We start from the raw sequence: 17,969 nt of genomic DNA, 5'->3' as shown, positions 1-17,969 counted from the left end.
TGATTTGCGTCCTCTCCCTTTTCTTCTTGATGAGTCTGGCTAAGGGTTTATCAATTTTGTTTATCTTCTCAAAGAACCAGTTTTTAGTTTTATTGATCTTTGCTACTGTTTTCTTCATTTCTATTTCATTTACTTCTGCTCTGATCTTTATGATTTCTTTCCTTCTACTTTGGGTTTTCTTTGTTCTTCTTTCTCTAGTTGTTTTAAGTGTAGGGCTAGATTGTTTATTTGAGATTTTTCTTGTTTCTTGAGGTGAGATTGTATTGCTATATACTTCCCTCTTAGAACTGCTTTTGCTGCATCCCATAGGTTTTGGGTCGTCAACAAATTGTCATTTGTTTCTATGTATTTTTTTATTTCTTCTTTGATTTCTTCAGTGATCTCTTGGTTATTTAGTAACGCACTGTTTAGCCTCCATGTATTTGTGTTTTTTACAGTTTTTTTTTTCCTGTAATTGATTTCCAGTCTCATAGCATTGTGGTCAGAAAAGATGCTTGATACAATTTCAATTTTCTTAATTTTTCTGAGGCTTGATTTGTGACCCAAGATGTGATCTATCCTGGAGAATGTTCCATGTGCACTTGAGAAGAAAGTGTATTCTGCCACTTTTGGGTGGAATGTTCTATAAATATCAATTAGATCTATCTGGTCTGTTGTGTCATTTAAAGCTTGTGTTTCCTTATTTATTTTCTGTTTGGATGATCTGTCCATTGGTGTAAGTGGGGTGTTAAAGTCCCCTACTATTATTGTGTTACTGTCGATTTCTCCTTTCATGGTTGTTAGCATTTGCCTTATGTATTAAGGTGCTCCTATGTTGGGTGCATAAACATTTATAATTGTTATATCTTCTTCTTGGATTCATCCTTTGACCATTATGTAGTGTCCTTCTTTGTCTCTTGTAACAGTCTTTATTTTAAAGTCTGTTTTATCTGATACAAGTCATGCTACTCCAGCTTTCTTTTGATTTCCATTTGCATGGAATATCCTTTTCCATCCCTTCACTTTCAGTCTGTACGTGTCCCTAGGTCTGAAGTGGGTCTCTTGTAGGTAGCATATATGTGGGTCTTGTTTTTGTATCCATTCAGCCAGTCTGTGTCTTTTGGTTGGGGCATTTAATCCATTTATGTTCAAGGTTATTATCGTATATATGTTCCTATTACGATTTTCTTAATTATTTTGTGGTTTTTTTTTTGTGGGTCTTTTTCTTCTCTTGTGTTTCCCACCTAGAGAACGTTTTTAGCTTTCTTGTAAGGCTGGTTTGGTGGTGCTGAATTTCTCTTAGCTTTTGTTTGTCTGAAAAGCTTTTGACTTCTCCATCAGATCTGAATGAGATCCTTGCTGGGTAGAGTAATCTTGGCTGTAGATTTTTCTCTTTCATCACTTTAAGTATATCCTGCCACTCCCTTCTGGCCTGCAGAGTTTCTGCTGAAAAATCAGCTGATAACCTTATGGGGATTCCTTTGTATGTTCTTTTTGGTTTTTCCCTTGCTGCTTTTAATATTTTTTCTTTGAATTTAATTTTTGTTAGTTTGATTAATATGTGTCTTGATGTTTTTTTCCTAGGGTTTATCCTGTATGGGACTCTCTGTGCTTCCTGGACCTGGGTGACTATTTCCTTTCCCATGTTAGGAAAGTTTTCAACTATAATCTCTTCAAATGTTTTCTCAGACCCTTTCTTTCTCTCTTCTTCTTCTGGGACACTTATAGTTTGAATGTTGGTGTGTTTAGTGTTATCCAGAGGTCTCTGAGATTTTCAATTCTTTTCATTCTTTTTTCTTTATCCTGTTCCTTGGCAGTTATTTCCACCATTTTGTCTTCGAGCTCACTTATTCATTCTTCTGCTTCAGTTATTCTGTTATTGATCCCTTCTAGTGTATTTTTCATTTCAGTTATTGTGTTGTTCATCTCTGTTTGTTTGTTCTTTAGTTCTTCTAGATTTTTAAGTATGTTTTCATGTGTCTTTTGGCCTGTATGTCTTCTTCGGAGAAATGTCTGTTTAGATCTTCTGTGACATTTTCCTTGTGTCTGTTCTTTTTTTTAAAATTGTGGTAAAATATCATATAAAAGTTACCATTTTAAGTGTATAATTTAGTGGCATTAAGTACATTCACATTGTTTTGCAACCATCACCTTCATCCATCTCCAGAACTCTTCTCATCTTGCAAACTCTGTAGCCATTAAATACTAACTCCCTATCCCCTTTTTCCCCCAGCCCCTAACAACCACCATTCTACTTTCCAACTCAATAAAGTTGATTACTCTAGGTACCTCATATAAGTGGAATCACACAGTATTTGTCCTTCTGTGACTGGCTTATTTCACCTAGCATTATGTCCTCAAAATGTCCATGTTGTATAGTATGTCAGAATTTCCTTCCTCTTTAGGCTGAATAATACTCCATTGTATGTTTACACCACATTTTGTTTAGCCATCCATTGATGGACACTGGTTGCTTCCACCTTTTAGTTACCTTGAAAAATGCTGCTGTGAACATGGGTGTGCAAATATCTCTGAGTCTCTGCTTTCAGTCCTTATGGGTGTGTATCCAGAAATGTGTTACTGGCCCATATGGTAATTCTATGTTTAATTTTTTGAGGAACTACCACACTGTTTTCCATAGCAGCTGCCCTATTTTACATTCCTGCCAATACTACACAAAGGTTCCAGTTTCTCTCCATCCTCACCAACATTTGTTATTTTCTGGGGTTTTTTTGGTTTGGGTTTTGATTTTGATAATAGACATCCTAATCAGTGTCATGTGGTACATATTTTTTTGATGATGTAGGTTTCTAACATTATTTTTCTATTATGGTAAAATACATATAACATAAAATGTACCATTTTAACCATTTTTAAGTATATAATTCAGAGGCACTGATTAGATTGACAATGTTTTATAACCATCACCACTCTATTTCTAAAATTCTTTCATCGCCCCATGGATGAAGTTTTTAAAAGTGAATTTTAGACACTATGACAATTAATCCCCAAATACTTCAGTGTGCATCTCTAGAAAATAGATACCTTTTCCTATATAATACAATATTTTTATTGTAAGAGCCTTCACTTACATTCCATTGGACAGAACTTACACACAGGGCCACACTCACTTGAAAGGGAGGCTGCTAATTATAGTGTAGTTGAGCAGCCACTTGCCCAGCTATAATGGAAGAAGGGAGAGCAGATTTTGATGCTATACCAACCTACAGTAATAAAGCAATGAAGACTTAATTGGTTCACATTACAAGAAGTTTGGGAGCTGGTGATATCGGGAATTTAGTACAGTGTCTAATGAATGATACTATCAAGGAGTCAGTTCTTTCCATCTGCTACTCTGCCATCCTTAGTATTTTGGCTTTGGGTCCTTGTGTTTGTTGTCTCATGGTTACATGATGGCTGCCATAGCACTAGGTATCATACTTTCACAACAGCATCCCAAGGGGGAAAGGAGAAGAGTGGGCAGAAAAGAGGCTTTCCGTTTCATCTCATTGGCCAGGTGCAAGGGAGTCTGGAAAGATATTTGTCTAAGGAAAATGAGATAGCTATAATTGGCTTATACTGGCCATGACTTATACTCTTGGGCCGAACACATTGCTGTGCTGGGTAAAACTAGATTCTGTTAGCTAAGAAAAAGAGGAGAAATGATTTTTGAGTTGGCAATTATATTTGCCATATGTGGGAAATATTTTTATTATTGAAGATATAAATGGACTTTGAGGAGGATCTTGGCATAGAAATTCTAAGAGGTTAATATTGAATTGAAATACTGGAAGAAGGGACTTCCTTCTGGGATTATTCCGTGAATGGTGTGAGGACAGTATGTTCCATCTATTTCTGAGAAAAAGAATCATTTGGGCCATAGCGTGAATGGATCCCTATAAGTCATTTGTCGACTGAATGAAAGCGGTTGATTTTAGAAATCAAGAGCCCATTGAAGAAAAACCAGTCACCATTCGTTCTACATAGAAACTATCATATTCCTTTGGAGATGGTAATATTTTAAAGAATTCCGTTATTAATTAATATATTGTTTCTTTCCAGTGTTCGTGGAAATTAATTTGGCTCAAAATTGACCTCATAGCTTGAATAGTATTGTTTATATCTGTATGATTAAAGGAAGTCATATATTTATATATGACACCAAGTCACTCAAGCTATCATGCTTTCCCAAACTTAGGATTTTGAAAGCAAAATTTTAACCATCAGCATATTGAGTTTGCTATATTGAAGATCTCTATGCTGACTTACATCTGAGACCCTGTAAACATTTTAGGGATGAAACAAAACAAAACAAATAGTCCTTGTCTTTACCATCTATAATTGTAAATGAATTACAAAATAACTCACGCTCTCCACATTTGTCTATGATACACGTGGAAAATAACTCGAGATTCCCAGAAGGTTAAAAAAAAATCAAGGATGCTCTTGGTCCATAGACACTGCAACAATCCTGGTCATTAGTGGGTGACTCGTTAATCTTTCCTGCTCCATGCCAGCTGGCCCTGGGAGCAGAATGAAAAATTGCTTTGGTAGAGAGCTTATTTCCTGATAAATTACAAAATTTTAAGAAAGATAACTGAAGACCCCGAAGATCACTTGCAGTGGCATATAGTTAAGACTTATTGAAAAGCCATCAAATGTTAGGCACTGTTATCAGAGCCTTAAATGTATTTTCAACCCTCATAAAAACCCGATGAGTAGGTACTATTATCGTTCCCACTTTACTGATGAAGAATCTGAGGCACAGAGAGGACTGAAAAACCGAGATCACACAACCACTATAATAAGTGGCAGAGCTGGGATTACAAGCCCTGGTAAGCTGGCTTCTGAGTCCATGAACTCTAGCTGCCTCTCACCACTACCCTAGGTTATACAAAATCCTTCCAATTCATAACAAGCAAATTGTTTCCAGCCCCAAAAGATATTATCTTAACTTTTGAGACATTTCACTGTCATAAGTAGTTTCTTATTAACAAAGTTTTAAAATCTGTAAATCAAGATGATCCAATGGGCTTTCTTTTTCCATTTGTTGCTTGGAGGAGTTTTACCACCACCTGAAAGAATGGAAAGTTTGTCTTCAAGGATTATTATTGGTAACAGTATGCTATATTCTTTGACTTGAGTAGCTTCATTAGATTATACTATAAGAATCAGCTGTTTGGAATTTGGTGATAAAATTATGAATATATGACCTCAACTTTATCAAGACCTGTTCATGTAGTTGGAGTCAAATCACGTTTTTCAAGTCACGTTCATGTAGTTGGAGTCTTGGGTGCTGAGCAAATGTGGGCTTAAGTAACACTTTGTTTCTTTCCATGAGATTGTAAATTTTCAAATGACCAAGTGTTCTCTTGAGCATTAAAGCTCGAAGACTTACAGAGGAACAAAAATGTCGACAGCAGAGCCACTGCAAACGTTTGACAGTTCATTTTTCTTTCTGAGGAAGAAGGAGCGCTCAGGGAAGCAGGGAGCAGATTGAGATTTTCAGCCTTTGACTCTGACTGCTCAGCAGTCCCCACTGTGCAGTCCCACTCCTACCACAGATTCCATGAAAGAGACTGAAGATCGCTCAAACTTTTATTGGAAGAAAAGAACATGCAAAAGAAATGTACAGGGGATTAGCAGTACTGGCATTCGAGGAGGATTTGACCATCTGGATAACAGCTTTGCAAATCATTTGGGTAAATGACACCATTTGGAGGGGAGTCTTCCAAACTGAGTCTAAATGCCAGAACCCTTTCGAGAAGGTTTATGCAATTCTGGCTCTTTTCCTCCTTTTGTCAGAAACGCATTAGGTGACCTTGTTCCAGATATAGTTTACTATTTGGGACATGGAAGCAATTATCCTAAGTTTTTTCCTATGAGGTATTATTGGAAGATTAATATCAATGGAGTAAATATTACACAAAAATTTTAAAAAGTATAATTCAGAATGCACAGATAAAACTATCTTAAGAGTATGGAGTAGTCCTTCCTTCTTCCCCTCTTTCTTTAAAAAGGCAAGGAAAAATGTATCCTCATAGCTGGTAGGTACCATGTTGATGCAGCTCAGGGAAAGAGTGGAACTTGTCCTTGCTTGGAAATATAAGTAAAGTTTGTGTGACACTTTCTACTGTGATAGGAAGCATTGGGCCAGTTTATTTTAATGGTGTCTGGAAGGATGGGAGAAAGAGAACCACCTCTCAGTTTTAACTTTTAATTCTTAGATAACATTGAGGCAATGAAGAGAGTCGATTGAATAGATCTATTCATTTTTTTCTTTTAGAAGTACTTCCAGTCAAACATCTGAAATTGTCAAGCCAGAACACCTTATGAACCAAACCAAATCAAACATTCATCTCCTGGCATCTCCAGAAATTCTCCTCCAGCACAGAAAGTAGAGAGTATATCAGTGTTTTTTTCTATTGCAAGTTCTTTGGTTACATTATCAGCTGGGTATGCGCTAAGGAAAGACAAATAGATTATTTTGGACAAGAAAAGTATATGTAACAGAGTCCCCTTCTTTGGTTAACACAGTCCCACCAGGGAGGGAGAAGGAAATAAAAGCATCAGGATATGTCAGATGGGGTATTGGTAGGTTAACAAAACCAGAAGCTGGTCCTGAAAGAGCATTTTACTTTGATTTTCTGGTCTCCATGATAACTCAAAGGTGGGTAAGGAGGTGAAGTAAGTAAGGGAACTTTCCCCATCTACACACATACACCTCACTGTTCTGTTCTTAACCTCATACTCGTCAGCTGACAAAAGAACCTGGCATGGTAGGGTGTATTATGGCTTAAATATATGTTCTTCATTATAAGAATCTTCTTTACTACTTATTACTAAGTCAGAAGACTGACTTAGCTCATCACCTATTTCCTGATCCTTGTTAAAGTGATTTATAAATGGTCTAGAGTCTAATCCAATTGAATAAGACAATAGAAATCTATTGTTTAAAAAGACATAACCAGATCGCAGATTTAAATGTAAAATTATACATCTTTTAGGAAAAAAATACAGGAGGAAATCTTCGATATTAAGGGCTAGGCAAAGTTCTTAGGCTTGACATCAAAATCATGATCCACAAAAGGAAAACTTGGTAAGTTAGAACTCATCAAAATTTAAAAAGACAGTCTTTTAAATAAATAGTTCTGGATACTATCAAGAAACCAGAAAATAGGGAATTCCCTGGTGGTCCAGTGGTTAGGACCCCATGCTTTCACTGCCAAAGGCCCGGGTTCAATCCCTGGTCAGGGAACTAACATTCCACAAGCTGCACAGTGTGGCCAAATAAATAAATAAATAAAATCTGACACAATCCCTGTTTAAATAAAAAAGAAGAAAAAGAAACCAGAAAATAACAAGTGTTGGTGATGATGTGGAGAAACTGGAACCCTTGTACATCACTGGTGGGAATGTAAAATGGTGCAGCTACCATGGGGGTTCCTCAAAACCTTAAACATAAAATTACCACATGACCACCAAGTACCAGCAATTTAATTCCTAGGTATATACCCAAAAGAACTGAAAGCAGGGACATGAATAGATATTTGTGTATGTCATACATATGTTTATAGCAGCATTATTCACAATAACCAAAAGGTGGAAACAAGCCAAGTGTCCATTTACAGACGAATGGGTAAACAAAATATGGCATATACATACAGTGGTATATTATTCAGCCTTAAAAAGAAATGAAGGGCTTCCCTGGTGGCGCAGTGGTTAAGAATCTGCCTGCCAATGCAGGGGACACAGGTTTGAGCCCTGGCCCGGGAAGATCCCACATGCCATGGAGCAACTAAGCCCAGGCGTCACAATTACTGAGCCTGTGCTCTAGAGCCCACTAGCCGCAACTACTGAGCCCGTGTGCCACAACTACTGAAGCCTGTGTGCTAGAGCCCGGGCTCCGCAACAAGAGAGGCTACCGCAATGAGAAGCCCACGCACCACAACGAAGAGTAGCCCACGCTCGCCGCAACTAGAGAAAGCTGCGTGCAGCAACAAAGAACCAAAGCAGCCAAAAATAAATAAGTAAAATTGATTAATTTAAAAACAAAAAGAAATGAAGTTCTGGGACTTCCCTGGTGGTCCAGTGATAAAGAATCTGCCTTCCAATGTAGGGGACACGGGTTCGATCCCTGGTTAGGGAACTAAGATCCCACATGCTGCGGGGCAACTAAGCCCGCACACCACAACTACTGAGCTTGCACACCTCAACTACAGAAGAGAAAACCTGCAGGCCACAACTAGAGAGAAGCCCATGCGCTGCAAAGAAAGATCCCGCATGCCTCAACAAATATCCCGCGTGCCGCAGCTAAGACCCAACACAGCCAAAAATAAATTAAATAAATAAATAAAATTTTAAAAAAGGAAAAGAAACGAAGTTCTGATACATGCTACATCATGCTTGAACCTCAAGAACTTTATAATAAATGAAATAAGCCAGACACAGAAAGACAAATACTGTATGATTCCACTTACATGAGGTAGCTAGAGTAGTCAAAATCCTAGAAATAGAGAGTAGAATGGTGGATACCAGGGGCTGGGGGAGGAGGGAATAGAGTTATTGTTTAACGGGTATAGAGTTTCAGTTTGAGAAGATGAAAAGGTTCTGGAGATGAATAGTGGTGATGGTTGCACAACAATATGAAGGTACTTAATGCCACTGAGTTGTACACTTAAAATGGTTAAAATGGTAAAATTTTTACATTATGTATATTGTATCACACATACACAAAAATAATTTTTAAAAAGACCCTGTATAAGAGGATAGAGATGCTACAGACTTGTTACAAACTACATGTCCAAAACAGACTAGTATCTAGAATATATGAAGAAATCTCAAACTGTTATTTTGTTCTCAACTGTAAAAAAAAAAAAGAAAGAAATCCAAGTTGAAAATGGGTAAAAGACAAGAATAGACATTTCACTGAAGAGAGCGTACAGATGGCAAATAAGCACAGGAAAAGATGTTTAATATCACTAGCCACCAGGGAAATGCAAATTAAAACCACAATGAGATGTCATTATATGACTCTCAGAATGGCTAACATAAAAAATTGTGATAGCACCAATTAACACTGATTATTTAATGATAACACCAAATAGTGATATCATCGATAGTGATAATGATGTGAAGAAACCGCATCAATCATACATTGCTGGTAGGAAAATAAAATGGTACAGCTGCTCTGGAAACAGTTTGACCAAGTCTTTAAAAACTAAACATGTATTAGGTTTGCACAGTGGCAGTATTGTAGCCAATGAGGTTTATCCAAGGTGTGATTATTGCTAACTGAAAACTTTTCCCAATACCCCACCATAACGACTTGAAATATAGTCCGCAATGGCAATTTTTGACAGACTCTATGGAGATTGAAAGAAAAAAACGAATCATGTATTAGCAAATGACCCAGCAATTGCAATCTTGGGTGTTTATTCCAGAGAAATAAAAACTTATGTTCCGAGACTTCCCTGGTGGCACAGTGGTTAAGAATCCACCTGCCAATGCAGGGGACGCGGGTTCGATCCCTGGTCCAGGAAGATCCCACATGCCATGGAGAAACAAGGCCCATGCGCCACAACTACTGAGCCCATGCACAGCAACTATGAAAGCCCACGCGCCTAGAGCCTGTGCTCCACAACAAGAGAAGCCCCTGCTCGGCACAACTAGAGAAAGCCCACACACAGCAGCGGAGACCCAATGCAGCCTAAATAAATAAATAAATATTTTAAAAATAGTAATAATCAATTTAAAAAAACTTATGTTCCCACAAAAATCTGTACACTAATGTTCATAGCTTCTTGATTTGCAATGGCCAAAATCTTGAAACAAACCGGATACCTTGTAAGAGGTAAATCAACACACTTGGTCCATCCATACCATGGAATACTACACAGCAATGAAAGGTACCAAACTGTTGATCAGCACAAACCTTAGATGGTCTCCAGGGAATTATGATGACTGAAAAAAAGTCAGTCCTAAAAGTTGCATACTATATGATTCCATTTGTATATCATTCTTGAAATGGTAAAATTATAGAAATGGAGAACAGATTAATGGGTGCTAGAGATCATTAAGGAGGGTGCAGGGAAGGGAAGTGGGTGTGGTTATAAAAGGGCGACATTAGGGATCTTTGAGGTGTTGGAACAGTCCTGTACCTTGACTGTAGTGGTGGCCACGTGAATCTACACATGTAGTAAAATTGTATAAACTAAATACACGTGCACACACACACACAGAAAGGAGAGCATGTAAAGCTGGTGGAATCTGAATAAAGTGAAAGGATTATATCAATGTCAGTATCTTGGTGTTGATATTGTACTGTGGTTATACAGGATGGGAAGACAGAGTGAAGGATGTACAGGCAGATTTCTTTCTTACAACTGCCCATGAATTTGCAGTTTTCTCTAAGGGAAAAAAAAAAAAAAAAAAGCATAGGTGCTTCCCTGGTGGCGCAGTGGTTGAGAGTCCACCTGCTGATGCAGGGGACACAGGTTCGTGCCCCGGTCTGGGAAGATCCCACATGCTGTGGAGCGGCTGGGCCTGTGAGCCATGGCCGCTGAGCCTGCGCGTCCAGAGCCTGTGCTCCACAACGGGAGAGGCCACAACAGTGAGAGGCCCGCATACCACACACACACACACACACACACACACACACACACACAAAAAGAAAGAAAATAAAACAATTTAGGAGAGTAGCCATTAGCCACCTTAGCTGCTTCCAAAACAAAATAAGAAAAGCAGTGCACACTTAATGATAACCAGAGGGTAGAAACTTAAGATAAGGTGGGCCTTCAATATATGTGTAAGAAAAAGGTATTAATTAATTTTTTGGAGAGTCATCTGAAGACAGAAACTGTTATTAATACTATCAGGAAGGGAGTCTGCCCTGTTCTAGAAAAGCAGGAGCCCAGAGAAGAAAGTGTAAAGCTGTCGTGAGGCCCTGCCCTTGTCCTAACAGGTGTATTGATCTGCTTGGCAGTTAAGAGTTGGCAGGGGGGCTTCCCTGGTGGCGCAGTGGTTGAGAGTCCGCCTGCCGATATAGGGGACACGGGTTTGTGCCCTGGTCCGGGAAGATCCCACATGCTGCGGAGCGGCTGCGCCCGTGAGCCATGGCCGCTGAGCCTGCGCGTCCGGAGCCTGTGCTCCGCAACGGGAGAGGCCACAACAGTGAGAGGCCCGCGTACTGCAAAAAAAAAAAAAAAAAAAAAAAGAGTTGGCAGGGATGCCACTTACAGAACGTGTATTTATGTGTGAGGTACTTTACCTGCCTTGTCATTAATCCTCAGCACAACTCTACAAAATAGAAGTTATCTCCATCATTAAACTAAGGCTTAGGAGATGAAATAACTTGCCAGAGATTACACAGCTAGTGAGTGGCTATTGTGCTTGATGCCTTGGTCTTAGAATTAATTATCTCATTAACTCTTTTCACTCTAACTTCCTGCTTCAAAATTTTGATTTTCCATATAGACATTCCTAAAAGGGAAGCCCATGTGAATATTTAACCTTTTGGCAATTCTGTTTTCACTGTATATCAGTTAAGTTGACACTGTGATTTACTCACCAGCCTAGTGTGAAAATGGTTCATAGGCATGAGTTCTTCTGCAGCTGATTATCCTGGGTATATGGGAGCATTCTGTTACTGTAAAAATATAAGATACTGAACTTGGGTTAATTTCCAAGGTACCACCACCCTGTGAGGCTTCAGTCTTTGATGCCCTTCTCCCTCTCTTAGAATTCAGTCTTCATGCGGCAAGATGGGGAAATGGTGTTGCTGATTTAAGTAAATGGCGAGGGCTTACGGAATCAGTTACAGGCAAAGCGAAAGTTGAGAACTAGGTCCCCTAACTCTTACTCCAGTGTAACCCTTTTGGCTGTACTCATCTTGTCAGAGCGCCCTATTTCAAGGGGCAGATCCAGAAAAATTGGTTTATATGCTCAGTTAACATCCCTATTTTCTGTACTCCCTGTGCATCTTGGCTACTGGTGGAATTACTTTTGTTAGCATTATTGATAGCTTTATTATGAGCTCAATTTTCTGGACATAAATGAATAGACACTGAAAAGTCATATTGTATTTGTTTAAAATGTTCATCATTTCGACATCGTATAAACTGGGCAGCCATGCACCACTGGCTCAGATAAAAGCTTTTATATATTGCATAGACTATTACATATAAAGAGTTATACTCATTAGACCTCAGTATTTCCACTGCACGGTATAGTACCTGGCACAAGTAGGTTGTTAATACCTGTGAACTGGATCAGATTGGATTAGACTGAATTAAATTGATTGAAGGTGGCTCTAATGTGTTTCGACTCCTAGATTCTGTAATTTATTTAACACCCCTACCCAAGTAGATGTTTACACTACAGCATGTCTGTTCAAAGACACATTATTAGGTCAAGTTTTCTGTCCCCTGATCTGAAAGATCTACCTAATCAGGTAGGTCAGTTCTGGGAACTAAGACCTTCCTGAGACCTCGCAGATTACCAGCCTGGAAGGGAAGGCTGTGTTCTCTCTATGTTCTCAGCACTGGGAAGGGCCAGGGAGTCTCAGCACATGATAGCAGATATTGCAGAGGTGCTCAGAAATGTGGCAGCACTGGTTCAAACCCAGTAAGTGACTTTTTGCAGTTAATTGTAAAACCCCAAATAATGAGCAGTGATATTTCCTTAGAGGTGCCACTTAATCACTTTACCCTTCTCTTTGTCAGGTCACCTGCGGAAGTCACTAGGGCACTTTATTTTCTTGAAACAGGTTTTTTCTTTTGCCTTAAGGATTGTTGGCATCCAGAGTCTCAAATAGATTTTGTCTGATGGCTTTGGGCAAAGAAGGAAAGTGATAATTAGTTGTTTCTTTCTGTTCTGTACCAATAACTTTTCACAGACACTTCTGAAGCTTCTGGTTTTCACTTCATTTTTGTGGAGAACTTTTTATTCATCTGTTTTTCTTTTAAAATATAGTATACAAAATGCCTGACATCTGTATCCTTTTTGATTGTGTTGGTTGGAGAGAATTTAAAGTTATACACAATACATTGTTTTCTAGAACATTCGTCTTTAGAGTCTTCTGAGATTGTTGCTCGGTAACATGTCATGAGGAAAGTTCAGATTTCCAAAGCATTTGTCATTTCTTCCTGCGCTGCTAATTTGTTTAGTAACCATTTGTTTCTCACACTCTTGTCTGCCAAGCTGTAGACATAGGTACATGCCAGATCCATAGATCCATAATCCATAAATGTTAATAATAGCACTAAAAGTAGGTTGGAGTATGCCTTTGATATCTAGCTTTTCTCCTGAAAGTCCTAAACCAAACTCTCTGGTCTTTTCTTAAATACACTGATGCTTGTATAATGATACACGTCTTTAGGAGAAATTTCCCATCAGTTCTCAACTAAAACTCTGGAATATTTAAACTAATGATAGAAAACAGTCTTCCATGTTACTTCCTCAAGGGATTTCCTACCTGTGTAGGTAACAGTAATGACACTGATTTGAATCGTGGCTTCATAAAATACACTTTTTTAGGTTAAAGTAAACTTCCATTCCATCTTGAAAGAGTGAGATCAATTTTTGCCTTAGTTATTAATACCTGTTCATTTTATTTCAGGGGTACAGGCATGGATGGGAAGAAATGCAGCATATGGATGTTTTTACCCCTTGTATTTACCTTGTTTACTTCAGCTGGATTGTGGATAGTGTGAGTATTCTCTTATTTAAGGACTCAGGTGCAATGTAGATAAAAATGTCAAGTGTTGATAGTATGGTTGCCCCTTTGTATCTGCAGACTGCACATCCTTGGAGTCAACCAACTGCAGATCAAAATTATTCAGGAAAAAAAATTCCAAAAGGCAAAACTTGAATTTGCTGCTCACTGGCAACTATTTACATAGCATTTACATTGTATTTACAACTATTTATATTTTATTAGGTATTATAAATAACTTAGAGATGAAAGTATACAGGAGGATGTGCGTAGGTTACAGTTGACCCTTGAACAACAGGAGTTTGAACTGCGAGAGCCCACTTATATGTGGATATTTTTCAATAAATACTACAGTACTGTATAGTCCATGGTTGGTTGAGTTCGAGGATATGGACCCTTGGATGTAGAGCTGACTATGGGACTTGATTATCCACAGCATCTGGTGTCCACTGCTGGTCCTGGGACCAATCCCCCACATATACCGAGGGACAACTGTTCATATTCATATGAATGTATTTGTAAATACTTTAAAATAATGTTTACTAATTCAGTCATGCTAAATTCCCCATTTCTCTTCCCTTCTTGTTTCACCCAAAGTAGATAATAAGAGCAAGTAATAAATTATGCAAAGCAGATGGTGAAAAATACTGGTGATGTGGACTCATTATTTGCAAGATTTGCTAATTTGACATTAACATGCTATAAAGATTCCATTCACAGTCCCGTTCATAGTCCAGTTTTTTGGTGTGTGTGACTGGGTCTGGTATGTTTATAAAATGGGTATCATTACATTAGAAGTCTTGCTTATCACAAAACATTCCCACACTTGCTTATTTCAAGTACTGTTTACTTCTAGAAAATTATTTTAGTTCCTTGCAGTTCATTAAGAAAGGTGGACACATATTCCTGAGAAATTAGAAACTTTGAATCCTAATTTTAGTTTGCCCAAAGTTGTATGGTCTTACTTTGCTTCCCGGTTTCCAGATTATAATGATTGCCATTAATTAATTGCCATTAATTTTCTTTTGAAAATTACAGAAATACTATTAATGACATTTATGGTTCAGAGGGCTAGGTGAGCTATAGGTAAAGCATTGTAGTAAAACAACATTGTCCCAGTTAGAAAAAAATGAATATGATTTAATGTGGTTAATCCAATAAAACTGGGAAACAAATGATTCTTGGGTTTTTTGTTTTGTTTTGTTTTGTTGTGGTACACGGGCCTCTCACTGCTGTGGCCTCTCCCATTGCGGAGCACAGGCTCCGGATGCGCAGGCTCAGCGGCCATGGCTCACGGGCCCAGCTGCTCCGCGGCATGTGGGATCTTCCCGGACCGGGGCACGAACCCGCATCCCCTGCATCGGCAGGCGGGCTCTCAACCACTGCGCCACCAGGGAAGCCTGATTCTTGGGTTTTTTTTAACATTTCTTTGTTTTATAAATTTTTTTGTTTTTTCTTCATAGATACTTTATAGCTGTGGAGGATGACAAAATTTTCCCATTAAACTCAGATGAAAGGTAAATTTATCTCTGGGTAATTCTTTGTTCATCAGTAGATTTAACAAAAACTTTGCCACTGATGAAGTTAAACTATGCACAAGTGACCATGCTTTAACCTGAGCTTTTGGGTTTTCTTTTGTTATCCAGGAAACCTGGTGTGAAGCATGCACCGTATATAAGGTAACTTGATAGTTCTCTTCTGATCTGTTGGATCTTAGGAAAGTTTAGGGTGTATTAGTTCTGGCTACTAAAACAAAGTAGCATAGACTGGATGGCTTATAAACATGAGAAACTTATTTCTCACATCTCTAGAGGCTGGAAGTCCAAGATCAGGGTGCTAGCATTGTCAGGTTCTGATGAGAGCGTTCTTCCAGGTTGCAGACTGCCATCCTCTCATTGTGTCCTCACATGGCAGAAAGAGGGCAAGAGAACTCTTTAGGGTCCCTTTTATAAGGGCACTAATCCCATTCACCAGGGCTCCACCCTCATGATCTAATCACTTCCCAAAGGCCCCACCTCCTAATGCCATCACATTGGGGGTTAGGATTTCAGCATATGAATTTTTAGGGGACACAGACATTCAGTCGATGGCAGAGAGTTATCAATTTTACTACAGTAATATAAAACACTTGCTGTTTTTCAAGTATTGCAGGTGATGAACCTCCTGCAAGCTGTGTGTTTAGTCAAGTTATGAACATGGCAGCATTCCTAGGTAAGAAGAGCATAAAGAATGCTTTATGTGCTTTGGTATGTTTCTTTTTTATTTTAAATTCTCCCAAACCCATATCAAAATCATGGTGGACTTAGTTGATAATTTGGTATCATATCATGTCAATATGCTGAAGAAGGCTTTTTGTTTTGAGTGTCTTTTTTTCTCATGAATCCTTTTACATTCACCTGCTTACCTTACGTTTTCTTTTCCCATTACCATCTTTAATCATTTCAGCCAATTCTTGACTTTATTTCTTTTGCTGCATGAAATAATATATTTCATGGGCCATAAAATCCTGCATGAGAATGTAATATTGTGCAATATGTTTGCTTTAAAAAGCATGCCTTATTTTTTCCTTCACTGGCAAGGATGAAAAAATGCTTAGGCTCTGTGATAAATATTGATGTGTGTAGATATTGTCTTTAAATCTAAAGGTCAGCCTTAACATTAGGGTGATGCTCTCCCCTGTGCCTATACACATATCAAGCTGGCAAATGGAAATGTAGGTTAAAAAAAGAAAGAAAGAAACGTTTTGTACTCATGTCTGGCCCCAATTCCCCACTTTTCCTTTAGGGACCAAGGCCTTCATTTAATATCCTGTCCCCTTTGTACTGTTCCCTGGGGATCGTGGGAACCAGCCATGCTCTCTGTCTTCCTCCAAATTGACCTTATCGCCCATTTCCTCCAGGCCAGGACTCTCGGTGTCTTTCAAAGGGTCAACCAGCTACCACCACTGGCATATTGTTGGGTCGGCCAGTGACAGCTAAATTTTTCAACAGTGGTTTTCTGGAAGTGTTTATTTTGCATAGTAAGACTTTCACTCCGAGTAAGAGAGAATGATGATGTTATTACCGAGGGAGTATTGGCACCTGTCCCCCAGAGAGGTGCCCTGTTATTTCATCTATTTATAAACACCCCACAAAGAAATTTCTATTCACTCTTACATGTTCCTTTTTAATGTTTGCTGTAGGAAAAGGGAAGACCTGTAGAATTCCCTGGAAAATCAAGGGAGACTGTTGGTCCAACATGCAACACAGGCAGAATCCTAGTTGGTTCAGAAGGCTGATAATGTGAGAAACATGGAGAATGTTCCCTGTGAGGCACCAGGGGAAGTGCTAGTGGGTCCGGTTTTGTCTCACTGCCTTTAGCCTCAAAGTTGCCAGGAGCTGTAGACTCACTCTTTTTTCCTAGCCTTGACACTACTCTTCTGAAGAGCTCTAATAAACATACTCATGCTAAGGCATAAATGACCTCTAAGGAGATACTTGCATTTAATAGAACACAAAGTCCCAAGGGTGAATCTGGACTTGCAGGGTCAGGGACCCTTCCCAGCCCCTCTGCAATCACACCACATAGGCCTGCAGGTTGGTACAGACTCATATTGTGCCCCACGGAGCACAATAATTACAATAATGGCAGTCACTTAATATTCCAGGCACAATGCTGAGTGCTTTGCAAATACTACCTCTTCTAATCATGATACACAGGAGACTGCCTTTATGAGGAAGGAGACTGCCTTTATGAGGAAGCTATCACAGGCTGTCTGTCCTCCACTGGGCTTTAAAGAAACCAATGAACATGTTGGAAACAATATATTATCCTTTATATTCTTAAGACAAATTGATATGTCCCAATAGTCTTTAGTGTAAAATCTAAAATATGCCAGTTTGCACAGCTCACAAATTTATCCAGTTATAAAGCTGATGATTAACTCATTATAAAAGCATTTCCAAAAACACAGTCATGAAAACAAGTTCCCCTCTTGCAGATGACATTCGTCATCATCTGACTCTCCAGTCCTCCCCTGCTCCACCAAGAAGCAATTAAGTTTTTACTAGCTTTTGCTCTAAGGTATTACAGCATCCAATATTTATACTTTATTATCTTTCATCATTTTTAGTGCCATCTGGTAGACACAGAACTGATTAAGATTAGTGTTCAGTGGGAGTGAACCAACAATTATTTATCTGGGAATGAAAAAGAATCAGTTTGCTAATGATTCTTGCTCTAAACTGTGGTTGCTTTTGTCTCCCCAGGCCTATCCCTCTTAGACCTCAGACTGTTA

At 38.7% G+C, this 17,969-nt stretch overlaps 1 protein-coding gene and 1 non-coding gene across 2 annotated transcripts in view; both read left to right on the top strand.

Moving 5' to 3' along the window:
• TMEM150C (transmembrane protein 150C) overlaps window positions 1–17,969 on the top strand; it is a 76,180-nt gene that overhangs the window by 44,954 nt on the left and 13,257 nt on the right. The window contains exons 2-5 of the mRNA XM_032632766.1: window positions 13,598–13,687; window positions 15,157–15,210; window positions 15,340–15,372; window positions 15,837–15,904. Coding sequence (XP_032488657.1) covers window positions 13,608–13,687; window positions 15,157–15,210; window positions 15,340–15,372; window positions 15,837–15,904 — 235 coding nt within the window. The 5' untranslated portion in view covers window positions 13,598–13,607. The remainder of the gene's footprint in view (window positions 1–13,597; window positions 13,688–15,156; window positions 15,211–15,339; window positions 15,373–15,836; window positions 15,905–17,969) is intronic.
• Window positions 9,213–9,353, top strand: LOC116754849. Its single transcript, XR_004350182.1, has one exon. It is a non-coding gene; the product is annotated as a U4 spliceosomal RNA (small nuclear RNA).

Source organism: Phocoena sinus, chromosome 5 (genome assembly GCF_008692025.1).
Source record: "Phocoena sinus isolate mPhoSin1 chromosome 5, mPhoSin1.pri, whole genome shotgun sequence".
Taxonomy (NCBI): Eukaryota; Metazoa; Chordata; class Mammalia; order Artiodactyla; family Phocoenidae; genus Phocoena; species Phocoena sinus.
Note: the sequence above shows the minus strand (reverse complement) of the source record. Positions and strands in the feature narration are given on the sequence as shown.